Here is a 25,999-nt window from a genome sequence, read left to right as displayed (position 1 = left end):
AAGGAGAAGTCATCAGATCGTTACAGCCATCTCAGGGGACAAAACCTTCGGGGGGGGGGGGGGGGACTGGCTATGCAACCGTTTGCAGAAGTGAAGCAATCTTTGTACACTCAGACCACTGGTGTGGGTGGTGCCAGAGAGACCGACAGGAGAGGTCTTTGCACCAAAGATTTTACACGATCTAACTTTTTTCAGGTCTCCCTTGCAGAACTCTACCAGCCCCCAGCAAGCAATGCTGGACAGATGAGGAAGTTCTCCCTTGAGGCCCCTAGCTGCTCCTGTAATGCAAATAAACTTCCCTCCATTATAATCCAGGTGAAGGGTGGATGAGTAAATTTTGTGCTGGGGCTAGTGGTCCTTTGCAAGACTGTTCTTGGCTATTTAGATGATCTCACCTTCTAACTATCCCCCAGTCACAATTTACCCAGCTCTAAGGGAGTGAGAAAGAAGTGGATTTATACACGCCCCCAAAAACTTCAGAGAGGACAAACACAACAGCCACTGTGAAAAGCAACTTATCAGCTTTTTTCCATTTCCTGGTAAACTAGGATAGTTCTGTGCATTCGTTCTAATTTTAGTCTCAAGTGCCCTCCCCCTCCCGCCGCGCCCCCCCCCCACTCCTTTCTAGGCCGTCCCCAGGGCTCCAGCTTAGTCTTGTGATAGGTCTTTATATTTTTGTAATCAGTGTCACACCCTCTCTGTGCAACGGCGGTGAGAGAGAAAACTCCAGCTCCGAGACCAGCCCACGAGAGACGGAGCAAGCTAGCTAAAGCTAGTGCACAGAGCGCACGCCACCCAGTCTATGGAGCAGCAGAATGGATGTGAAAAAAACCATAACTAGCAGAGGCAGAAAACCGGATAGCCTGGGATGTACGGGGAGCAGGCAGCAGCCTGTATCATCATCAGGCTCTGACGTCTGTGGGGGTCAATCAACTTTGATGCACTTGGCTGGAGGCAAAAAAGCTGATAAGATGCAGTCCCCTGCTCGAGACAGTTTGGGGAGTAACTAGGTCCTGATTCAGCAAAGACTTTGGCACGTGCTTAACTTTAAGCACGTGGGTGAGTGCTTTGCTGAATCAGGGCCTCGATCAGCACAGTAACAAAAGGGGGATGCTTCACAGAAAATCGCATGGTTGCGCCTGGGTAAAGAGAAGTTAGGAACACAGCCCACAAAGGTCACACCCTTGTGATTCAAAGGAAAGGTTCAGGAAGTCACTAGTGGAATCCGTCCCTCCTACTACAAGAGGGACAAACCCAGAGAGGGAGATTGTCCCAGCTGCTCCCCTCTAGCGGCCCAGGGCAGAACGGCAAGCCCAGAACTTAAGAAATACCAACACTGGCCAAAATAATGAATGGGGGAGGGTGCAGGCATGAGGGAAGGGAAGGCATTGCAACACACACACACACACACACAGTGACTCACCCTTCCTAACCGCCCCCTTCAACAACAACAAACAAAAGCTGCAGAATGAATCCTGTAGCTCAGCAACCGGAAGCAGAGTTGCTAGATTTAGTCTTGGGCATAATCTCCAAAATCGCTACCTGGCGTGAGACTCCATTACCGACCTTCCGGAAAACTCCCTCTTTATAAACAGTCTTGTAAGAACAATTCCCAGAGTCTGCCTCCAAGCGGTTCGGAAAGCATGTTTTAAAAAGGACAAGGGGTTTGTTGGGTTTTTACAAAGGACAAGATCTGTATGTGTCTTCCCCTTAAAGAGAAGCACTGCACCAAAACCTTGTCCACACACAGACGTTGCACCAGTTTAAAAACTGATTCAGTTGCTCTAGTGCAAACCTGAGTGTGTGGACTCTCTGAACTCGTTTTATTGCAGCTTGAAGCTCCACTCGTAAAAGTCAGGTTTAAATTGAACTAAGTGTCCACAAAGGGATCCGCATTGGTTTAAGAAATCAGATCAAACACTTATTGTGTTCAACTTTGTGAGTAAACCAGGCCTAAGTTAACTTCTAAACATTGTACTTGTTCTTCATGTATGTTCTACTCATCTAGAAAGGCAGAGCTGCCACAATCCTCCTGCAGGTCATTGAGACTTGGGTATAGCTAAGTCCTTTAAAAACCTATCCTAATTAAACCCATCTTATATGAAATATTATGTGTCAAGTTTCTAAGAAGCCTCTTTCTTTGTACCTTCAAAATTTGTGCCTGCAAACAGGCTCTTTCATACAGCTGCCTTGTGTGCTGGGAGGGAGTGAAGAGGCAGAATTTTGTAACTGGTGCCAATTCTATGGGAGTGAAGTTGCAGTAAACCTGATTCACTCCCCCACCATACACAGTTGCCCATATCGGTTTGGGGAGGAGAAGGGTGAGTGCGTTCAAGATCTTAAGACTCATGTCTAAGGTTTTTTGTTTTGTTTTTTTTAAGTGTTTGCCACACAACCTAACAGGCAATCTAACTGATTTTCCTAGCCTAGTGATTTCTTATCTAATTAGACTGTGGAATTCATTGCCACAGGAGGTCAGTAGTGCTAAAAACGTATTCATATAAGTGCCCAATCTTTTACTCTTGATAATAATATCCAGAGTTGCTATTGGTAGCGCTAATTAATTTTGGACGAGACAAAACCTCATGCTTCAAGGTTTAAGACAATCTTTAATTATTAAGTACTAGACAGAAATCTTTGGTGGGAGGATTAGGGAGCATCTATCTCCTGTGGGATTCTTACACTGGCCTCTGTCACAGCTGGAATACTGAACTAGATGGATCTTGGGTCTGATCCAGTCTGGCTATTCCTATGTAGTGAATACACTAACAGAGAGTTTCAGGATTTACCTTCTTCTTCCCACATAACTTTTGTATCTTCTCTTGGTGATTCTTGGTGACAGCTGGGATTATGCAAAGCGCTCCAATAATGTAGTTTGAAAGCATCCCTAAATGGTGCAGCCAAAAGGAATCTAGGTGGGTTGTCCTCATCTCACCTTAGTTTAAAGACAGCAGGCCCAATTCTGCCATGTTACCCACACAGAGTAGTTCTCATGACCCGGGGTTAGGGCGGTACAAATTACTGAACGCAAACCAGGTCATGTGCAAAGTGGCCTGAGTGCCTAAATCTTCCGTCAAAGAGAAAGGCAGAAGAAATGATCATCGTTTCGGGAGAAGTGACAGCCAGCAGAAAGTGATTTGCAATACATAGCTACAGGTCCCCAGATGCTCTGTTGGTTGCGGGGAGCAATAGGAGAGAAATATCACAACTTGCAGGCTCTGGCTACGCAAGTCCTATTCCACTTCCTCTGTTGGACCAGCAGAGCCCGAGTTTGTTTGTGAACGTCAAGAGATGGTGTAAGGGCCATTTATTCCCTAAGGGGCTAGATTCTGATCTCAGCTACACTTGGGGTAGCAGGATCAGTCCCAGCTGATTTCAGTGGAGTTACTCCAGGTGTACCCCAGAGTAACAGGATGCTGCCCCTCAGACTTCTGCCTGAAAAATGGAGGAAAAGAGGTGGGTTTGATCCCCAAATTCCCCTGGGTCCTTTTCATTCAGACACCATCAATAACTTGAATTGCTTTTTATTCTTTGGTGCTCAGCTGCCTTCAGGACAAGCCCATTTGACAGGTTGAATAAATAAGTTAATCTCGTTTGTGCTCAGAAGACACGACCCCACGTGACAGCATGAAAAAACTGGAGGGATGGGGCTTCTGAGCTGCTGGACTTTTGTGCATTGGCTGGATATTGCAGGTTTAACGAAAACACTGGCCAGAGAAACGCACTCCATCGGGAGCTGAACCTTCACCCCAGGGGCAGGAGGAGAATTATTATTTTTTTTTAAACAAAGTGATTAGAACAAACAAAAAGCAACAAGGACAAATGGGCTCCTCTTTTCTGGCTGGTTTGCTTTACAGGACCCAAACCTTTCAGGATATCAGCTCCTTGCCACAGAGGCATTTGCTGCTTTAAGGACTGACTTCTGTACATCCAAGGGCAGGGAAAGGTGGGTCTCAAACCTGCCTCATTTGGATCCTTACTACACCAGCCCGTGCTTGAGAAAACAGCTGGAACACCGGAACACAAGGGGGGATATTTTGCTTGCATTCTGCAGGCACCTTTTTGCTCCTGTGATTTTTCCCAACGCACCATGGCGTGGGGAGAGGAACAGAACACAGACAGCAGCAGAAGACAGGGGCCAAAGGGGGGTGATCGGGGCGTCTGTATGCAGGGACAGAAACCCTCCTTGTTGCAGGCAAGGACCTGCAGTTTTATCAGGAGGGCTGATTAACTTCCCACCCAGCTATGTCAATATCAACATCCCCTACATTTTACTGCAACTAATCAGATCCAGTAAAAAGCTAGAGCAGATTCCACTGTCAGTTTATCCATCCAATTAAAAACAAAAACCACCCCAAAACCAAACAATTCAACAACTTAGAGCCGCTTTAGAATCTGGACACTCACAGTTTGAGTCTATCCTTCAACAAGTGAAATCTGGCTATTAGACATTTCTGTTCTGGAAATTATATGGAACTTTCAGTTACCAGGTAAAAGGCCCCAATCTGGCAATGAATTTCAGGCAGCCAGACTCCAGTTGAGCTCCCTGGGGGTGTTGCCAGGCTGAGCAGTCTGCAGGACTGGGGACTAAAAAGCACCCCATTTGCTACATGACTTTTCTCCTGTCCACAAAGAATACTTTTTTTTTTTTTAAACTGATGAAGTTACCCTTGGGTGTTCCAAGAAATTCTTCACTTAGAAGGTTCAGATCGCATTTCAGATGGGTGTATCGACAGGCTGGAAATAGGATAATATGAGCGACTTATTTATAAGGTTAATGGCATGTAAGAATTTGTGATCTGGGGAGTATCCCTTATCTAAAGAGAAACAGGTATATCTGTGAGATGGTGCATAGCTGCTCACTTTGTGTGATTTTGTTGGGGTTTGCTCATAGCTTTACTTGTACAATTGTGTTTCAGAACAAATCAAGATATCGTAAAAGCTCTCCTCTTACTCTCCATTCTCTCAGTGATCAGAATTGTTCATGGCATTTAAGTTTGAGCAGAAATCTCAAGACGTTAGGGCAGGGAACACCACCCAACAACAAAAATGTGGCACAAAAGTCAGACTAGTATCTGGGAACAAGAGATGAATAACATTTGGCAAACAGAAGGGTCACATTGCGGATCATGACATGTATACCAGTTTCCTGATTAATGTGTAACTGGTTATAAAAAGAGGGAGGGGTGAAGCTAGCCTACCAAGCAGCCAAGATTTCCTTTGCTTGGAAATACTATTAAGCCGCTTTTAGGGAATCCAGCATTTGTAAGCTTATAATGAAGAGGGTGAAAGCTGGACAGCACTGAGAGGTTCTAAAGCATTCAGGGACAGGCTCCTCTGCCTTTTTATTTTGATGAGACAACGTCATAACTGAAGATCTGCTTAGATCTGAGTGTCGAATCATTTTATGAGTAATGGGACAAGCATGCCAGTGTCACTGCTCCTGCATCTGACTAAGTATCAGGGTTCAAAGATTTTTAGAACACCAGAAATGAGCATTCAGCGTTGAATGTCAGTGATTTTTTTAAGCTATTGGCTAAAATGTTGGCCTCCCTTATTTAAAAAAAAAAAAGAGAGAGAGAGAGAGCTTGGAGGGAGATTTCACTTCTGTTCATATTCCAGTTTGGGGTTTCTAATACTCTGGTGTAAACCAGCCTGATTAAAACTCGTTAAGCTTCCTGTAGCAACCAGGCAGTAAATGATTCAGATTGGTAAGGAATCACTCCTGCTGTGAGTTAAGCATTTCAAACACCTTGAATCACCTCTGCATCTTCAGAGTTTGATCCGGGTTTGTAAACTAGTAACTGCAACCTCTAGCTTTAGTGAAAGCTTGCCCTCAATCAAGCCACCCAAGGACAGTGCCTATGAATTTCCAAGCTCATTTACAAATACAAGATAGGATAAATCTAGTGTTAGGCCTAGGAGTAAAGGAACAAGATAAATCTAGTTCCTTTCCTGAAGGCTTTCCTAGTGTGCTAGCAAGAAATCCCGAGACTCAGTCCAGTGCCTATCTGACTTCTATGTCCAGCTCAGCCACTAGCTTGCTGCATGACCTTGGGCAAGTAATTTAATCTGTGCCTCAGTTTCCCCTCCCACAATCAGTCTTGTCTATTTAGATGGCAAGCTCTTCAGGGTAGGGCTGTTTGCACAGCACCTAGCACAATAGGGAACTGTTTCTGCTGAGGCTTCTAGGTGCTACCATAATACTCTAATGCTGGGGAGAAATTTTGTGCCAGGAAGGGAAAAAATAAGTGAGGAAATAAGAGCATTAATACAAAGTTCCCAAGAGCCATTTTTCTGTTTTATTCCAAATCTTTTAGAACTGGCCGCAGGTTTTAACAATGGCAAGTACAGGAAAAGAAAAATCTATGACTTAGCCTCCATCTACTATTATCCTCATACACAGCACTGGTTTAGTTTCCTAAAAAAACTTCCTCTGTTTCGCTAAAGAGACTTGCCCTCAGCCAAGGTCAAGTAAAGTTTTGCTGAAAGTTCTAAGGAAACATTCAAGGGAAAGGGCCTGCCCCCCTTTCCCATCCCAATTCACTTAGATCTTTTACTTGTTATAACTATCTAGATCTATGTGAAGACAAACTATTTCCTGGCAGACATTTTGGCTCCTGTTTACATTTTCAGTCTGTGTATTTCTCTTGTTGCAGACCAATATGGCTGTCACGAGGACTGACAGTTTTGAATGCACAACCACTTCTGCTTGCAGCCTCATGTTCCCCTCCCCAGTATCAAAAGTGGCCTCTAAAAATGCAGACCCTGCCTGTGCAAAAGGAGGGAATCCCTCCCCTTGGTTCCATATTTTTATATGGCTTTTCACAAGAAAACTTTAACAGGTAAGGGGATGGGTAAGAGTGGCATCTGATGAAGCATTTGTAGCTGCTTTTATGAGGCTGTCAGAGATAAGAAATAACCTCTTCGGATTTCATTTATTCATGAGATTAAGGAATGGGGTGGGGGGGGGAGGGGAGGGAAGAGAGTAAAGACACCACTGTAAATTTCATTCTAGCCCACAGGAAGTGAAGATACCATAGGGAACAGCACGTGTCTGTGAAGTTTGGGTCACTTACCATTTGATGGTGGTGATGATTGTTGGGAATGTTAGTTTCTTGAAAAAATGCACTCAAAGCAGTCTGCAAAAAACAACAATTAGTTAATTCCAGCAGCCAGACAGAGCAAAGGGGGAAATGCAAACACACAGGATAGGGGCTAGTGTTAGTAAAGACCCTGGAAATGTTTTGTTTTATAAAACAAGTGATTGGATCTTGTTTTTCCTCCCTTAAAGTACGTTTCAACTGTAAACAAATCATTTGAGACAAACAAACACGACTGATCTAGCCGTTTGCATTTCACAACACAGGCATGGACTGGCTTTGAAATGCTAATTTTCTCCCTCGCAAAAGGAGGAATGAAGCTACAAAGGAATCCAAAACAAGAACACAGCCCCGAGCCCTTCCCCAACTGGATTGATCCCATGCCTCCCTAATCCAGAAACACAAAACACTGCAGGCAAGGAAGAATCCGGCCGAAGTACCAGCAAAGCGCTTCAGTAAAATCTGGCCAAGAGACCCCATGTCGGTTTCGTTAACACGAGTGACATTAAATCAGGGAAGGAAAAGGGGCAGGGTGATGAAGTCTCCCCAGGAATGTAAGCCTTCGCCCACAGGCCAGCAAGAAATTGACAAAGCCCCACGTGTAATTATTTCCTTTGATGTGAACAGTTTTGTTTTTTTTAAACTACACTTGTCATCCGCCTCCTCCCCCCGTCTTTATCCACGTGTAGGGAGTTAAAGCCGTTCTCACCTTACATAACATCCCCCCGTTTAAAAAAAAAAACAACCGAAAAACGGGTACACCGCATTTTACTACACAGGCTTTCTCTGTATTCCTCAGCTCCGTGTGGGGCTGGGAAGGGGTTCACTCCGTAGTGAATCCTCTCCCCAGCTCTGGAGCAAGCTTCCCCTATGAATTCTCTCCCCCACCACAGACATCGCGGCGAAGAGAGACCAGACCACGTTTCTATGCTTCATTCCACGGCCCAGGAGAGCCACAGATTTAGTTACAGCGCAATACATAAATTGGTACCAGGAGATCTGCAAGCCAGTTCCCCCCGCCAGGAAATTACATGAATAAAATGTACTCTCCCCTCTTCCCACAACAGCAGCAACAGACATTACGTGCGAGGCCTCGTGAGTTGCTGGCCCCTGAAGGCACTTGCTGCAATAGGTAATCGTAATGAAGTCCTAGTAAAAGGATGGTTTATGTGCAGCTTGCCATTCAGCGGCGGCGCCAGGGCCCCGTGTGGCACGGCCGGCCGGGTGTCCCAGCTCTGTTGTTATTTAAAGCCGCGTACACACACACACACACATTCCACCCCCACAACTGTTTCCAAGGCCAACTGTTTTAGCGAGAAAGGAGAAGCGATGAGGCGGAGGAAAGGGGTGAATCCGAGGGTGGAAGGAAAGGCAGGAGGAGCAGCACGCGAGGCTCCCACGGACCCTGCGCCCCCGTGGGGTGTCGTTCCCCCCCCCCCCCGCCCGGTCGAGCCACGCCACGCACCTCGAACTGCCAGTGAGCCGCCTGCAGCAATTGCTTCGCCTGGTCGGCCGCGCAGCCCGCGGCCAGCACGAACTGGTTGATCATGACCTGGTGCCTCAGCTCCTCCATATTCACCGACATGGCGAGAGAAACGAAACCACAACAACGGGGGAAGCGGGGCAGAACACACACACGGTGCCGCTGCGGCGTGCGTGGGGAGGAGAAATCCACAAAGGCCCTTCCCTCCTTCTCCTCCGCCCCACACTCGGCTCCCCCTGGCCCCTCGGATCGGACAAGCCACCCCTGCTTCCCCCCGCCTGCTTCAGTCGGCACCGAGCCGGTTATGTTGTGCTCCCCCCTGCCCCAGTTCCTCAGCTCCTCGGCTGCTTGAGCACCACAAACAACAGCAGCAGGGGAGGAGCATGTGGGGAAAGATGGGGGGGGGAAGACCGGAGGTGTCTCAACGTTCAGTTCCCGGCGTTCCGAGCCCGCTGATTGGCCACCGCGGTGTTCTTCACATGTATGAACGTTCGATTCGAATCTTCCAGCTCCCCAGGCTGTGGCTGTTTCTCTCGCTCCCTTCCCCCCCAGCTCATGCTTCATTGGGGGAGAATGAGCCATCGGGCTCTTTCCCCATTGGATGGCTGCTGTGTTTTGGATCGGGAGAGGTCCATCATTGGCCTCTGTCTTTCCAGGGGCGGGGTGAGGCTGTGGTCTTGTGCGAACTGAGCTGGAAAGCACGGCCAGCTTGTTGATTGGCTGTCACTCCTTTCTGTTTTTCTCTGGTTGAAAAAAAAAATGTTTGTAAAGCCAAGTTCATTCAGGAGCTTCATTGAAACCAACATGCTCAGCTGGAAAAGCAGGACTCGACTGAGCAAGAGCAGAAACAGCTCTGACTCATTTCCTTTGAAAGAACGAGTGATCCTGAGAACCAAATTTATCACAATAGAAAGCACATTTGCAACTTCCGATTCTTGCAGTTTATTTAATCCTGGGGGTTGAGGGTTGTTATTTCTTGTTATTTATTTTTGATTAGTTTTGAGACATGGCCAAACAAGGGCAGCCAATTTCCGCCCTGGTAAAAAGCTGCAATGTCACAACTCTGCATTTCTGTAACACCTCAAACCTTCGTGCCCTTTGAGGGCATGGGAAGGATTTAGAATCAGCCCCTTGGATAGATGTGTGTGAGAATCCCACTTCCAGTGAAAAGTTAATTCTGCAGGGCCCTGTTATCCCACCAGTTGCATATGTGGAATTCCCACTGGCTTCTGCCTATAACTGCCAAGACAATCAGGCCCCAGGTCTCTATGGTGTCAAAGCTGGGCTGTGTTCCTGGCTCTGCTACAGGCTCACGGTGTGACCTTGAGCAAGTGACATTGCTGCTCTGTGCCTCAGTTTACCTATCTGCAAAATGCCTTTAATTATAGTTTCTCACAGACTTCAAGTTTTTGAAGCACGCAGACAATAAACTGTTGAGTGCCATAGAAATGTCTGTTAGTCTATAAGGTGCCACCAGACTCTTTGCCGCTTTTACAGAAGTGATGACAAACCAAATTCTGACAGAGGGTCTTAATGAGGCATAAATGAATGAAGACGCACACAGTCCACGTGGGACAGGTAAGTGTCATACTTGTTTTACAGATGTGGAACTGAGGTAGAGAGAGGTCAAGTAATGTGAGATCACACACAACGTATTTGGAGCACTAATATTAGGGCTTAGGAATTCCTGACTTCCAGCACCTTGCTCAGTCCACTAGCCTCTATTGGCTCTCTTGCTGAATTTGTGTGAGGAGCCATTCATTTTTCCTGAATGAGTTTCCCACCGGGACCATCCTTAGGGGCAAGTGATCAGGGTAATCACCCTGCACAGCAACACCTGAGGGTGCACTCGGGTGTTCTCCTCACACACACTTTTTTTTTTTTTTTTTTTGTTCAGCTGCTCAGGAAGCGACAGAAACATTTTCTGCCCTGGGTAGCAGAATGCCTAGGGTTGGTCCTGCTTGCCACAGTCAGGTGAAGATGACCTGCAGAGGCTTTGTACTTGCCAAGATCTGAATTTAGAGCTCTAATTGGTGTTTTTCCAAGAGCAGACAGTGTCAGGCACTTTCAACAGTGTATGAGAGCTGCTCACAGGGGCAAACGCTGCTTCCAGCTGCATAGAGCATCCTGCAGGAGTGGATCCATCCAGGCATTTCTGCTGGGGCAGGAGTGGGATCCAGGTTGCTAGGAGCGTGTGGCTCATTGTGCACTGCCTGAAAGGTGGGATTTGGGGAAAGGGTAAGACAAGGGAGGTCTCAGGGCAGAGCTAGTAGTTCCATGACTGTGCAGCTCCATCATGCTTCCCATATTGGCAACGTAATCTGTGGCCAGCTCCATGGACCCAGGGGTGAGAATTCCTCCTACTCCAGCAGAAATCCCCAGCATGTAGCCCAATTACCCAGATTCTGTGATAGGCTTTGCTTCCTCCTATGCAGCATTAGGTGTTAGTGAGGTGATCGACTTTTGAAGAAGAAACAGACTCATCACCAGCTTCCCTCTTCTCATACTTTTAGGCCCCTGCACTCCACCAATTCTATTTCCCTCAAGGGCCCCTCTGTTTCCCTTCAGGCAAGCACTTCTGTACTTTCACTCTACACCGGCAACATCCTCCCTGCCATGTTATTGTCCTCCCCTTCAGATCCTGCCTTTAACCCCACCTTTTATTACATTCCTTCAAACACCCCCCCCCCCCCAGAGGGAACAGCTAAAAAATGTAACCACCACAATGTAAGCCACCTTAGCACCCACCCAATCTTATTTTATGTACTCTCACCCTTCCCCATTCAAGGGTCCCAGGTTTGTCATTTGATATTAAAGCCTAACTTTGCAGATGCTGGTCCAGCTTTTCAGGTGATATACATTGGCGTAAATCAATTACATCTGCTGAGAATCTGACCCAGAGTCTGTGTTACTGCTGTAAGCAATTAAATCAGTCACAGGAGTAAGCACTACACTTGGTAGTAAGTGTGTGGGCCTTACAGTCTGATCCAGTACCAGTGGGAGTCCTACTGACTTCAGTGGCAGCAAAACATGGGCTCGGCACCTGCCAGCTACTCTGCAAGGGCAGATCCCTGGACGTGTATGTAGACCCACTGAAGTCAATGATGCTCCATTCAGAAGCAGGGGATTGCCCAAGGGATTCTCATTGCAGGATTGGAGCCATAAACTTGTGAAGGCAGGGACCATTCCTCCCAGCTTCTCTGCGGAGCATCAAGCACACCTGTGGCGCTAACATAGGAAAGTTAAGTATAAGGAGGAACTGAATGTCAAATACACCATTAATCTAACAGGTAACTCCAGCTGGAGTTGACATTTAAAACACTAACATTTTAATAAATTGCTGTTTACCTACAAAATTCCTTTCCCTGAATTTCCATCCTCCCCCTGGACGATTTTGCCAAGAACTTTGGCCCAGATTCTGAAAGGTTCTTAGGTGCCTGAGTGCCATTGAGTTCAATGGTTGTTGAGCACGTAAATGCCTTTGAGGATCTGGGCCTTTGTGTTTCTGAAAATAGCCAGGTACCTGCTTGCTGTTATTAATACAAGTGTCAAATCTGCCTGCTTCCAGGCCCAGTACTTTCAGGGATGTCACAATCCAATTTGTGATATTATAGTTCCCTATCATGAAATCACGTCTCAGGAATGGTGAAGCCATTGAGCAGAAAGCTGAAATTTACAACTATCTTCCCCATCAGCAAGGACAGGCAAGGGAAATATGCAGAAAGGACAGGGGAGTTTAAAAGACACCGTCTGGGCTTACGTGTTTTGCTTCCCCCCACCCCTGTCAATGTTATAATACATTTGACTCAGTGTACTAACCAGTGAGAAATTTGAGACAGAAATCTCTTTCGTGATCCAGTCATTCTTGCCTTCACCTCACACACATTGATTGGTTGTTGTAGGGTTGTTCATCACAGAGTAGCCTGCCTGCTGCTATTTTTTTAAACTGCTTTGAAGCACATAACTAAACAGAGAAACAAGTGTTGTCCAAAGAACTGCCTGGACTGTGCAAACAGACACAGTGAAAACAATTGATTTAAGATGAAAAGAGCCTACAGAGACTGAGATACTATGGTTGATGGCAATTGTACTAATCATGAGGAGGACAATATAAATACACAGACAGCTATGTATGGATTTTACCATGATGTCATCTAGTGGGTAAATTCAATTGGAATATCAGCTCTTGTTCAGGCTGTGGGAGACTGTATTCTTTGGAGCAACATTTTGATCCAAATTATCCAGAACTAGCCTTGCCCTACTTTTGCTTTCTGTAATTCGGTAACCCCAGAAGTACGAAAACCCAAACCAAAGGAACTCGACTGACATTCAAAAAATTGTTTCTATACGATCTGGAGTTTCCTGCTTTGCTAACGTTTGCTGTGGTTCAAAATGTGACCATTTCTTCTACATTGTAAAGGTCAGATTCTCGTGAACAAATAGGCATGATTATTCTCTTTGTACAGTGATTCATCCCCTCCCGCGCCTCCTCTCCAAAATATAATGCCTTCTCCTATTCAGATCAGAAACATCCCTCATACTTTCAGTCCCTGAGGCTCTATCCTCCTGTCCAGCACATAACTCCCATTCATGTTGAAGGTGAAGAGAAAAAGCTCACATTCCAAATCAGTAAAGGCCAGCACCAAGCCTATATACCACTCAGGTCCCACTGAGATAACAGGCATTGGTGAGGTGTAGGACTTTGAGCTGGCCCGTATTTTCCACTGAATGCATCTGATGAAGTGAGCTGTAGCTCACAAAAGCTTCTGCTCAAATAAATTTGTTAGTCTCTAAGATGCCACAAGTCCTCCTTTTCTTTTTTCTCTGAAGAGGGATGATTGTAATGCAATGGATTGGTTACATTAGTCATCCAATCCGGGAAAAGAAACCAGACCATGTGGCTGATGTAACACAGCACAATTTATGGGTGTTCACACTGAATTGTTAGTGAAGAATTATTTGTTGAAGATGTGCGGAATAATTCAAAATAATGAACCAATCAGAGACTTGTCTAATGTGTTCAAACTCACCAAAAAAAGGCAGGGTGGGGAGAGGTAATGGTCAAACAATGGTTGCTTCAGTGTCCAGGTAGCTAAATGAGATGGGGCATAACTAGTTGACTGTTTTAGAGTAACAGCCATGTTAGTCTGTATTCGCAAAAAGAAAAGGAGTACTTGTGGCACCTTAGAGACTAACCAATTTATTTGAGTATGAGCTTTCGTGAGCTACAGGTCACTTCATCGGATGCATACCGTAGTGAGCTGTAGCTCACGAAAGCTCATGCTCAAATAAATTGGTTAGTCTCTAAGGTGCCACAAGTACTCCTTTTCTTTTAGTTGACTGTTGGAAGAGATTGTACACGGATTCAGCAGCCATTCATCCAGTCAGGCTGCCTTTGATTAACAAAGCCGTGTGACATGGTAATAAATGTTTGATTAGCAGCTTACTATTTGTATTACAGTAGCACCTAGAGATCAGAGCTTTATTGTGCCAGGTGCTGTATGTAAACATAATAAGATATAGTCCCCGTCCTGAAGAGCTCACACCCTAAATATGGAAGACATACTAAGTGTGGGAGAAAGGAAGTATAACCCCATTTTAGAGACGGGGGTCTGAAGCACAGAGAGACTACATGATTTGCTCAAAGTCACACAGGAAGTTTGTAGCAGAGCCAGGAACTGAACCTAGACCTCCTGAGTTACTCTCTGGTGCCTTAGCAAGAGGACCAGCATTACCCTCTGTGATCAGTCAGTCCCTGCCCCCGAGGGCAACAAGCTGTAGACAAAACTAGATTTTATTCCTCTCCCAAAAACCACACTTTGTTTTCCAAAACCTTCTGGCAAATTGTGGATTGCAGCCTGCTTTCCCCTGATGACAGTTAGAAAGCAAGGCAAGGAAGGGTGCTGAGAATTATCGGGCCAGATTCTGACCTCAGTCACACCAATGGGAATCCAGAATAACCACACTGCAGTCAGAGGGTTCTAGATTTCCCCCAATGTGACTGAGATTAGAATCTGGCCCTTGATGTCTAGGCTCCCCCATGCTGCAAGGTGATCGTCATGGATAGTCCCCTGCTCCTATGCAAAAATCCCACAGACGTGTTTGCATGCCTATGTGGAGCTGCTTGCGGGATTAGGGCCTTGGTATGGTAGCCCACAAACAAGTGGGGTCATAACAATGTTTAGTCCTGGACTAGTCTGTAACAAACTCCATCGTCATCTGTTTCCATGGAGGTAAAAGAATCACTTGCAATAGCCCAATGGGCAGTTAAGAAGTAAGTTTATTACGCTGACACCATCAGGAACCCAGCTGCCTCTGGGCTCGGTTGCCTAGCAATCCCATGAGCTCACTGGGGTGCAACAAACCCTCAGTATGGCCAGGTCTACACTAAAAAGTTAGGTCGTTCCAGCTACGTCGTGCAGGGGTGTGAAAAATCCACACCCCTGAGCATTATGTCATGCTGAACTGATCTCCAGCAAAGACAGTGCTCAGTCCAGGGAAGAATTCTGCCATCAACCTAGCTACTGCCTCTCTGGGAGGTGGATTAATTACAGTGATGGGAGAACCCTCCCGATGCTGTAGTGAGTGTCTACTCTGAAGCAGCTGCAGCTGTGCCCCTGTAGCAGCTTAAGTGTAGACAGAGCTTAAGTGACTCCCTTATTGGTCAGAAGAGCCATCAGTTAAGCCCTGTAGCAACAGCAGCCCAGTGGCTGCTCAATGTGTTCCATGCCTGCAGCTGTGCCAGACCTGCTCCCCGTCCAGCCTGCTCCAACCCATGCCTGCTCCAGCCCTAGGCCTTGTCTCCCTCTGAACTCCTGACTCCGACCATTGGCTTGCCGCCCAACCATGCCTTCGCTTCTGCACTCTGCTCCGATCGCACGGCCTACATCTCCGTATGTCACAGACACATTTCACAACCTTCCTTCCACATACCTTATTGGGCTAGTAAAACAAAGACAAGAAGTTATTACTGGTTATATCAATTCCCCCAAGTAACCCAAAATGTTGTGCCGAAAGCATTGTGGTGATCTAGAAGGTTTGAGGCATATGACTCTGCCACGCTGGGATATATATAGAATAAGTTATTCTTTTCTCCTAGTAATTATCATTGGCCAGATTCTCCACTCACTCACACCAGTGTAAATCAGGAGTAACTGTACTGCAGTCAATGACTTTATACTGGTGCCAAACTGGTGTAAGTGGGAGAAGAACTAGTTCTCTTGTCTTTATATTGTTAACACTAGCTTGTATATTGTCCAAAAATGTTATTAAAACAAGGATGTTTAAAATAAGTATCTCAAGGCAACGGGAGGCATTTCTGGTCAGGTTGTACATCAATAAATATATTGATTTCCTGGGAAAAAAACTCTCTCTCAAAGCCATACATATCTGTAGCAGTTCCATCCAGCTGGCCCGTCTCTGGGGCAGATTTATTTGAGTTTCTAAATAATGTAAGGAGGTGTGATCCATTCAAACTATAGAATGCCTTTCTTAAAGGCATTTTGGCTTCTTTACATACATTACAATCGTCATGGGTGGAAAGGGCGGGGCTCAGGGTCAGCCTCCCCCAGCCAGCCCATCTGCACTGCCTGTCCTGCACCGCCTGTGGACTCCGGTGGCTATTTAAAAGGGCCCGGAGCTCTGGCTGCTGTCGTGGTAGCAGCGGTGGCCGGGAGCCCTGGGCCATTTTAAATCGCCGGCCCCAGGGCAGCTGCCGTTGGCAGCCTGAGGGGGGCAAAAGGGGCAATGATGTTAAAGCACTGCTGCGGCAATGCTTTAAGGAGGTTCCTTTGCTGCAGCAGCGCTGTAAGGAGGGTCCCTACCGGCAGGGCCGCTGCCGGGGGCGGCAAAAGGGGCAGCGATGGCTGCGTACAGGCCGGTCCCGGCTTCTTACCAGTACGCCGTATCGGCCTGTACCGGCCCACTTTCACCTCTGTTTTGAGCCCACATTGAGTTCCTTGTGACATGCAGCAGACCCTGCAATAGGACTGGGGAGCTGTTCCTAGGTTTTTTTCCTTGCATAGGCAAAACGATGTCTGGGTTGTTGGATGAGGGCACAAGTTGTTGGTGTAACTAGTCTTGGGTGCGCACCTGGACAGCGTTATACAGCTAGCCTGTTTTGCCTTGACATTGTGTTAGCCAGGACTGACAAAGCGATCCAGCATGGGCCCAATCTTTCTCCCGTTAAAGCAGTGGTAGAAGACCCAGTGGTTTCACTGGATTCAACATCAGTCTCCATACATCCTAGGGTTCGCTAGAAAAAGATTCCCCAGCTCCACTACACTGCTTAGTCTGTATGGGGGATGCTTTTGCATGCCACAATAGGCTCATTAATCAATTTTGCTTGTTTACTTGCATTCACCCTTTCCATTGTTAGATGAGAGAGGCCAGCAAAATCATCAGACATTAAGTGTTTTGTAGCTCCACTGTCCAAAAGAATCTGAGCTTCTCAGTCAGATTATTGATCCGATTATTGATCCCTTAAAATCTCAAATCTTCAGTGGCATGAGCAATATTACCGAGGTGAAAAGTGAATAAAGTTTCCATGGGCAATTTTGATGGAGTGCATAGACTCTAACCTTGGCCTGAGCAGGAAGGGATTGATTAACAAATTGTCCTGAATCCAGGACATTTATTAAGACAACCATGCAACACCTGCCACAGTGGTGGACAGAGGACCTTCCAGTGGTAATCAATAAGCAGTGGAAGGGCTGGTAATTAAAAGGTAGAGGCAAGTGTAACTATGGGCAGTTTCAGGCAGAGAGAAAACTGGAACTCCACTTGGTGGGAAGGATGCGGGTAGACTAATCCCAGTCTATGAACTCTTTGTAGGCATAGTGGGTGTTCCACGTATCACGGGCTGGGTAATAACTTGAAAGGGCTCCATGCTTATCAAACTAAACTGGCTCTTTATTACGAGAACTATTTACAGCCGTGCTGTAACAACTACAGTGAATGTTCTAGCCACATGAAGGGAGACAGACTTGGTGTGCCTCCTGCAATTGGTGCCCCACGGTCTATGCAGGTTGCTACGGTGGGTAAGGAAGGGACCATTCAGGGATCTCTGGCTGTTCGCTGTTTAGCACAAGGCCTCTATGTTTATTTGACTGTTGGCTGCTTGGTGAAAAACCTAGAGGAGACTAGAGTGGCCTCTTACTGTTCCTCAAACCTCCCCTCCCCCCTGTGTCTTCACTCGTTAGGCCCGGGCGGTAGTTGAGTGATATGTGGCTCCCTCCAATGCCTGAATCTGGAGTGAGAGTCTCGGTTTCCCTTCTTCCAGTGGGAGGTGAGATGTAGTTATGTGTAAAGCCTTAGAAATGAGCGTGAACGGCTTCCATTCTGTGAGAAGAGAGAGGGAGCCGGTGAAGGGACTTAGGTAGGCAGTCCGGGAAGCCGATGAAGTGAGCTGCTCACTATTCAGTTGATTGAAGGGGGAGAGGTGGGAAGCTGGGGGTGGGGGGAATGTTTAGAAAGAGGGCGGTTCTGTTGGTGCAGGTTAAAGAGAACCACAGTTCTCGCAGAGGGACTGGAGAGGATGGGGCAGGTTTTAGAAGTGTTATCAGGCAGAATTTGGCAAGATCCTGGATCCAGAGAAAGAAAGAAAGGGAGGAGTCAAAGATAAGCCTGAGTCTGAGTCATGAGAAAGGGACTGGAGTTGTCCCTGGTGAAAGGGGAGAGTGTAGAATAGGAAAAATGAGACAATCCACTTAATCCAGGGCTCGTTTAAGGCTGTGGTGTGACATTCACAAGTAGGTACGTTGAAGAGACTGGAAGAGCTGGGGTGGGGAGAGAGATCCAACAGTCACGGACACAGAGGTGATGAGAGAGACCATGGGAGGTCATGAGGAGAGAGGTGGAGAAGGAGAGGTCTAAGGACAGATCTGTGGGGAAACATCAGCACAGAAGGGGATGGGCAGAGGAGCAAGAGGACTTGCTGAAAGAGCAGTCAAGGTGGTAGGAGGAGACCCAGGAAAGGACAGAGTCAAAGAAACCCAATGGCAATTTCAATCAGCGCAAGATAAAAAGGAAGGTCATGGAACAAACAGTAGATAGGGATGAAAAAGAGCTACTGACCTAGATAGCTAAGCCCGTCCCCCTTGTGAGAGCAGCACACAGGCTCCTGACAGAGGACATGTCAAATGTGCCACTGATAGAGTGCAAGATCTTAGCCAAAAGGCCATCTGGAAAGCTTTATCTCCTACAGGAGAGAGCTTGGGTCAGAGACAATGAAGGGAAGGGTACTCTGGGATAAACTGTCCGCGAAGGTAGCGTATGCCAGTCACCACTGAAGCGTTAGAGAGGGAACTGACAGTGCATTAGATGTATGGACACAAGGCCAAATTCTCATCATCTTACTCCCTGGAGTAGGCCTATTGACCTCAGTGGAGGCAGCAGGGTCTACTAGACTTGGGAGATCTGAACTTTTCCCCAGCTTAGGCAAGTGACTTTGTCTCTGTGCCTGGGTTTTCCCATCAGTAAAATGACGGTTATGATATTTACCTGCCTGTGTAACGTGCTTAGTTATTTTCATGCAAAAATCACAAAGTATTAATCCATGTGGAAGAATCGCTTCATTGTCCAGCACTACTCTCAAGCATCAGAATCCCTTACATTTAATTTTAGTATTGTTTACATTTAAGGGCCTGATTCTCTGCTGGCTAGTCATTGATGCAATGGGGGAATTTTGTGTGGGTGAGGAGTGCAGGACTGGGTGGGTCCTAGCAGAACATTCTGCATTGCCCCTTGAAACTCCTTCCTTAGAGATCGCTAAATGATACCAGCCAAACAGTCATTCAAAAGAGTATTTTATTGTGCAGCCGAGGGTCCTGTCATGCCATTAATAGAACTCACTGCTCACTCCAGTGAGGGGTTCCACTTGATACTGATGGCACGATCCAGGCCAGCGTTTCCCTACAGCCTTCATCTGTGACTCCTGGCAGGCCAGATGCTGTGCTGTTTTGCCCTCCTGTGTGTCCACTTCATGAGGCCGGAGCGGCAGCTGTATGATTATTAAGCTGGGTGATGTCAGCAACTAATACTTTGCACTTACTGCTGCTTCCCTGCAGTGAGTGCAGCTGAGTGAGGGTCAGATTAGATTTTAAAGCAGGAACTCCAGGCAAGAAGGATGCAGTAGAGAGTACAGATATGCTAGCAGGATTACAGTTCTTGGCAATCGCCCCCTTTAATGAATACTCTGGCTTCCTAAGCTACTAGATGAATAGGCTTAGTGCTTCAGCCCTCGGGTCTTGCACAACAGATGCAGAGTCAGTCTAAACACTGCCTGTCTCTCTTCCATTCCCCCCGCCTCCCCAAACTGGAGACATTGAGCCTTGTATGTTGGCCCAGCTATATCTGCCTTGACTTTGTTTTGGCTGTCAGTGTTTTGCCTGACGAGATACAGTATTTAAATTCTGCAAGCAATGCTTCGAAAGGAAAAAAAAAAGACCTAGACTCAGATCCTCCCGTAGCAATATTCTTGAACAACATTCCTCCACTACGGCACTGCACCATAAAATACTACACTGCAGTACGACACCGTAAAACTTCAACACTGGGCATAATGACTGGTGTTTTATGGCTCTTTGTGGGTGTAACTTTGAATTATTGTCTGCTGTAAAATCCTGCAGTCTGTTTAATGGGATTCATTCTAATGAAATGTGCTGGCTCTTTCTCCCCCATGTTTCTCCCGTGCCCATGTTTATACTTCCCTGGGGTTTTCTCTATGCAGAAGTGAATATGGAGATGGATCCTGAGCACTGAAATTCAGACCCACCTCTCGCATTTGCACCTGCCAAAGCTGAAAGCTGTGCAGATCCAGCGTGCTTAGTTCACCCCAGCTGTGAAATTTGGATCCAGGTTTGAATTCTGACCCTCTTCCCCAAAATTCAGGTAGGTTTGGATACGGAGTTTTGGATCAGACCATCTCTAGCTGCATGGGCCTGATCCCACAAGCCTCTCTTACCCTTGCTCCTGCACCTTGCTCTGCACAGCTGGACTTCATTGACTTCAGTGGGGCTTGAAAGGCAGGGATCTGACTATGCAGAACAAACTGTGTCGAACTCCCATTGAGTTTACTAGTGGTTTGCAGAATTGGGCCCTATATAGAGTATATAACTTCTGCTGTGTTTTCCATCCCCAGCCACAGACTGTATTTCTAGACTAAATGATGTTTACAAAGACTGAGGAATAAAAGCAAGACAGTGGTTAGACAGTGGAGTTTGTTGTGCGTCTCTGGCTCCATAACACACTGTCAGTTTAGCCTCACAAAATGTCAGGGGCCTTTGCAGACAGCAGACTACTAGCAACCTTAAAAGTTTCAGAGTAACAGCCGTGTTAGTCTGTATTCGCAAAAAGAAAAGGAGTACTTGTGGCACCTTAGAGACTAACCAATTTATTTGAGCATAAGCTTTCGTGAGCTACAGCTCACTTCATCGGACGCATACTGTGGAAAGTGTAGAAGATCTTTTTATATACACACAAAGCATGAAAAAACACCTCCCCCCACCCCACTCTCCTGCTGGTAATAGCTTATCTAAAGTGATCACTCTCCTTACAATGTGTATGATAATTATATAGCAGGAGAGTGGGGTGGGGGGAGGTGTTTTTTCATGCTTTGTGTGTATATAAAAAGATCTTCTACACTTTCCACAGTATGCATCTGATGAAGTGAGCTGTAGCTCACGAAAGCTTATGCTCAAATAAATTGGTTAACCTTAAAGGTGTGGTACACAGAAAAGAAAACCGTAAGTTATCAATTCGTACTCTTCCATTTCTTTTAGTGATGATGTCAATTGCCAATGTTACATTGTCTGTCAATCTTAGTTTTGCTTTTATTCCCTAAAATCTATGAAGTTTTATTCTGGAAAAAACAGATGCAAAATGTGTCTTAAGTTTAACATTTGCCTTTAACCTGTAATTTGCTCAAACCTACCCTTGGCTGCCAGGTTACAGTTGCTTGGTGAGGGCTCAGCATCAGGACTAGAGCTGGATGAATGGCTGCAAAAGAATTCAAACATGCATGTGAAATCTGACTTGTGATTTGATCCATCCATGCTGTCTCCTTTTCTGCAGACTTTCACAGGACAGTCTTCTGTTTGCACTAATATTTAAGGATGAGCTTTTTTGTGTGCAGATATGGGTATTTGTTCCAGAAATACTTGCCAACCATTTTCTATATAAATGCAATTGGCGTGTCAAGAGAATAAATGTGATACAAAGACCAATTATAGTGTTCAGCCACCAAAAACACTGAACACCATGTAACTGAATGTATCCTCAGCAACCTTCATACCATCCTCCATCTCTTATCGTTTTTGTAAAGGGATCAAAAGAGAGGATAGCTAGCCCATGAAATAATAATATTGGAGCTCAACAGATATGAAAAGAAGGAGGCATAGGTTTGCTGGAAAGTGAAATACAAGCCTTCAGTCCTGCTGTAAGGTCTGGGTGGGCAGATTTCCCCACTGACATAATTGGGACTCCATGCAAGTGCAGGGGGTCTGCTCCTCCAGACCTTCTGCAGGATTAGGGCCTAAGGCTCTGTTTGGCACACAGATGTAAGAAAGTGTGTCAACATGGGGGAAAAGGAGTGGGTGGGATGGAGAAATTGTTGCTTGTAAAATGAACATGCAAGCTGCAGGGATAAATAAAGTGAACTAAAATAATATAGGTTTCAGAGTAGCAGCCATGTTAGTCTGTATTCGCAAAAAGAACAGGAGTACTTGTGGCACCTTAGAGACTAACAAATTTATTTGAGCATGAGCTTTCGTGAGCTACAGCTCTCTTCATCGGATGCATTCAGAGTGCTCAAAAGGCCAGTCCTGCAATCTGCATGGGAGCAAAATTCTTGTGGCAGTGTCTGATCTGCATGAACTGCAGTGCCAGGCATTGAATCAGTGTTGTCAGCTCTTGGATGTGATTGCTAGTCTCATTTTTTGGGGGTGCTTTTCTTAAAGCTCCGGCTCCTGGAGTCATGTGAATATGTGAGACTCTCAGCTTCCATTAAAAAAAAAAAGAAAAGAAAAAAGTATGTTTCTAACCTCCAGAGCTTCAGAAAAAAAGCTTGAAAATGAGACCTGAGTGTACCCCAAAGGTTCAAAAACCAGAAGGCAAGTAAAAGGAACCCAAAGTTATTGTCTTTGTAAAATCTCATTATTTTTGAGGGCCTGAGTCATGATTTTCCGGTTGGCAATGCTGCATGTATTCTTTATAAGAGAATCAAAAGCAATTGTTTGACATGAAACACATCCAGCATTTAATATGTTTAGAGCTTTGGGTGTTTGCACTAATTTCCTGATCCTTCAGAGAAACAGGAAGTTCTAAATGAAAGAAATGTGGAACCTATGGAGCAGAGAAAAGCCATTAGAAGTTTCATTCATTACCGAATACACATCTTAGGGCAAAGTGGTCATTTATCTGATTTCATACATGCCTCTCTGATTTAGTATTTGTAGCAATTGTGATATCAACTTAAAGTAAATTCATGTGATCCTCCATTAACTTGCATTGCAGGATTGATTAATTTCTAGCATTTTTAAAGAAGTTTCTGTTCTCCAACATTTATATATGAAAATAGGTCAGAACAATGATATTTTAAAAATGGCATCATATTCCCATGGAACCTTGTTCTGGAGCAGATACTCAAGTAGTTTGGAGAAAAGTGTGTTTGTATGTATGGGAACTCCAGGAAGCATTAAGAGGGTGTCTGAGGATAAATAATAATAATTTCACATTTATATAATATCTTTCCTCTCAGCTGCTATATGGGGAGTACCAATGATATGCAGCCACTTCTGGGGTGGAGCCTGACAACCACTTCACAGTACAACGCAAACAAGGAGGTAGGTGGGGAAATGAGGTAAAACATCTACACTTAAAAAAAGAGCCACTGGTTTACCATGTCTGTACAGAACAGACGGTGCCTCTGGGGGGGTATCTATGAAGGGACTTTGGCATTGCAACACTAAGCGGCATGATGCCTAACTTTTAGGCGCGGTCCCCAAAGCTGAGTTAGGTGTCCAGGCTCCTTATACAATGAATGGGGAGAGCCACCTAAGTGCCCCATGGGAGATGCCCACGAGAGCGGTATGTTCTAAGCCTTGCCCCGCTCTTGGAAACAGGCGCCTAAATCCAGGCTGCAGGGAGATGCCTATCCCTGCTTGGCCGCCTGGAGTCAGACAGCTTAGGTGGGAGACCCCTGTTCAAATCCTTTCTCCCTCTCTGCCATGGATGAATGCTTTAACCACTGGACTGGAAGTTATACCGTGGGTGGCAGCAGCTTCTCCTCTGGCAGGATTTTGAATGGGCTCCGATCCCATAGGCGGCCCCTGAGCACGCCGACCGGATTGGACCCAGTGTGCGATTTAGGCGTTTGTCTTCCCCCGGGTTTTGAATTGCTCTGGGGTTAGGTGGAGACAGGTGTCTGGATGCTAGAGAGAGGCAGTGCACTGGCCCCCAGGCAGAAATGCAGGGTGCTGAGGAGCTGAGCGCGTGCAGCCGCCTACAGGGTTTGGTGGGAGTTCAGTGGCCAAAGCTGGGGCGTAGGCCCCTAAAGCCCAGACTTAAGGGCTGACGTACCTTTGTGGCTCTGGGCCTGGGTTTTCAAGTATAATCAGCAAGGTACTGGGACCCTGATCCTGCACTGAGCTCTGCGGGTGGATCCCCAGTGCAGTCCATGGGCGGGGAACAACTGGCTGGGCTGGGGCCCAACTTCTGGTTTTGCCTGCGAAAAAAAGACACATTTGGCCCATTTAAAGGGAGTTCCAAGACCAGTCTAGCCTCAGTGGAAAGAGCCCCCTGTCTAGTGAGCTCCCAGCCAGGCTAGGGAAGTTGCTGTAAGCAACTGGGGTGCCCCTTTGGTGCCACTAATGGACTCCCTCCGGGGAGTGGGGGAGGAGTTGTTGAAGGGGCAGGAGGTCAGACCGGGTTAACAGACTTGTCCAGCGAATCCTTCCCGCCCCTTGCGCAGAGGATAGGGTGACCCGACAGCAAGTGTGAAAAATCCGGACGGGGGTGGGGGGCAATAGGCGCCTATATAAGACAAAGCCCCAAATATCGGGACTGTCCCTATACATTTGGGACATCTGGTCACCCAGCAGAGGGAGGGGAGCGAGCAGGGGCCGCAGCCCCAGCCTGGGGAATTCCGGAGCGGGAGGCCCCCCCACCCCGCCGCTTCTCCATGCCCAGAAGGTACCTCCGGCAGGTGGCTTCTGGGTCCAGCTCGAGGCTGCAGGGCCTGGCTCTGAGCAGCAGGGGCTGCTCCTCCCTCCCCGGGCTGGGGCTGCCGCTGGCCCCGGGGCACCCGTGCCGCAGGCTTGGCTGCCCCGCGAGCCCAGACCCTGCCCCAGCTGGGGCGCCGCTGCTGCCGCAGCCGGGTGAGCTCGTGCAGCTGCCTGCAGGCGGCTCCGGCCCGGCCCGGCCGGTGACAGCTGCCGGCTCCCCGCCTCCATTGGCTGGCGAGCCGCCCTAACGTCAAGGCGGCGCCCAGCCCCCGTGCAGCGGCTCGGCGCGGCTGCCGGCGCAGGGGGAGAGGATGCTGCTGCGGGCAGGGGCTGCCTCCCGGCCCTCCAGCGGCGGCGGCATCCTCAGCCCTGGCGATGCAGGCACCACCCCCCGCCCCTGGTGAGCCGCAGTGCTCCAGGAGGGGCCCCCGCTAGCCCCAGCCCAGCCCGTGCGTTCCGCTCCGGCGAGGAAGGGATGGGAGTGAGGGCAGCTGCTCCTGTCCCCTGCTCAGCAGCAGCAGGAGAGTCAAGGCGGCAGCCGCCCCACTGAAGGAGCAGGGGGCACAGCCGGTGCGGTTGACTGAGGGCACTGTGAGGCTGCCCTCCTCCTCCCCCGCTTGCATTGCCGGCTCTTGCATTCCCCCCCAGCCCAGCAGCACCTCCCAGCCCCTGGATCCCCTCTGCAAGGCGCAGCCATGGGGGCGCTGACCAGCAGGCAGAACGCCGGGGTGGAAGAGGTGGACATCCCTTCTAATTCCGTCTACAGATATCCTCCGAAATCCGGTAAGGCTTAAAGAGCGGGGAGGTATGGGAAGCAGTGTGACTGACCTGTGCACGCTCAGGAGGTAACTCCAACCTCAACTAGTGTCGCAATCATTTCACCCTGTGTGGCGAGGGAAAAGGGCTGGTCCGGTCCTTTTGCGGGGTGGGAGGCGATGCAGTAGTTTCTGAAGTTGATCGGTTTTCGTGGAGTTTGTTTCAGGAAGAATGAGCTTCCAGGCAAAGGTTCTCAAAGGTCTGGGCTGCCCTAAATCCTCTTTTCCCTTGCTTGCCTGCTGATACTCTGTAAGGCTGCAATATTTTTACATGGGGCCTGAATTATATTGGTGACATTCATGGCACTGTGCTCAGTGGTAAAGAAATGACTTTCTATTCTATTTGTTTTATTAATTGTATCTAATGTGGCTACAGCT

At 47.3% G+C, this 25,999-nt stretch overlaps 2 protein-coding genes across 7 annotated transcripts in view; one reads left to right on the top strand and one right to left on the bottom strand.

Moving 5' to 3' along the window:
- UBALD2 (UBA like domain containing 2) overlaps window positions 1-25,062 on the bottom strand; it is a 30,300-nt gene extending 5,238 nt beyond the window's left edge. Inside the window, exons 1-5 of one of the 3 annotated variants that reach the window (XR_012664913.1) lie at window positions 24,779-25,062; window positions 24,163-24,307; window positions 21,518-21,582; window positions 8,569-9,329; window positions 7,080-7,142 (exon numbers count right to left, since the gene is read on the bottom strand). Coding sequence is in view for 2 of the 3 variants with exons in the window: in XM_075119303.1 (XP_074975404.1) it covers window positions 7,080-7,142; window positions 8,569-8,688 (183 nt within the window). In the remaining variant the exon portion in view is untranslated. Of the gene's footprint in view, window positions 1-7,079; window positions 7,143-8,568; window positions 9,330-21,517; window positions 21,583-24,162; window positions 24,308-24,778 lie in introns of those variants that run through there. The other 2 variants (XM_075119304.1, XM_075119303.1) reach the window with 2 other exon arrangements.
- Window positions 25,063-25,069: 7 nt separating this feature from the next.
- RNF157 (ring finger protein 157) overlaps window positions 25,070-25,999 on the top strand; it is a 77,419-nt gene continuing 76,489 nt past the window's right edge. For all 4 annotated transcript variants that reach the window (XM_048817504.2, XM_048817505.2, XM_048817506.2 and 1 more), the window contains exon 1: window positions 25,070-25,589. In XM_048817504.2, the coding sequence (XP_048673461.2) occupies window positions 25,502-25,589 (88 nt within the window). In that variant the 5' untranslated portion in view covers window positions 25,070-25,501. The remainder of the gene's footprint in view (window positions 25,590-25,999) is intronic.

The sequence above is a fragment of the Caretta caretta genome, chromosome 14, assembly GCF_965140235.1.
Source record: "Caretta caretta isolate rCarCar2 chromosome 14, rCarCar1.hap1, whole genome shotgun sequence".
Taxonomy (NCBI): Eukaryota; Metazoa; Chordata; order Testudines; family Cheloniidae; genus Caretta; species Caretta caretta.
The sequence above is the reverse complement of the archived record's forward strand: the minus strand, read 5'-3'. Positions and strand labels throughout refer to the sequence as shown.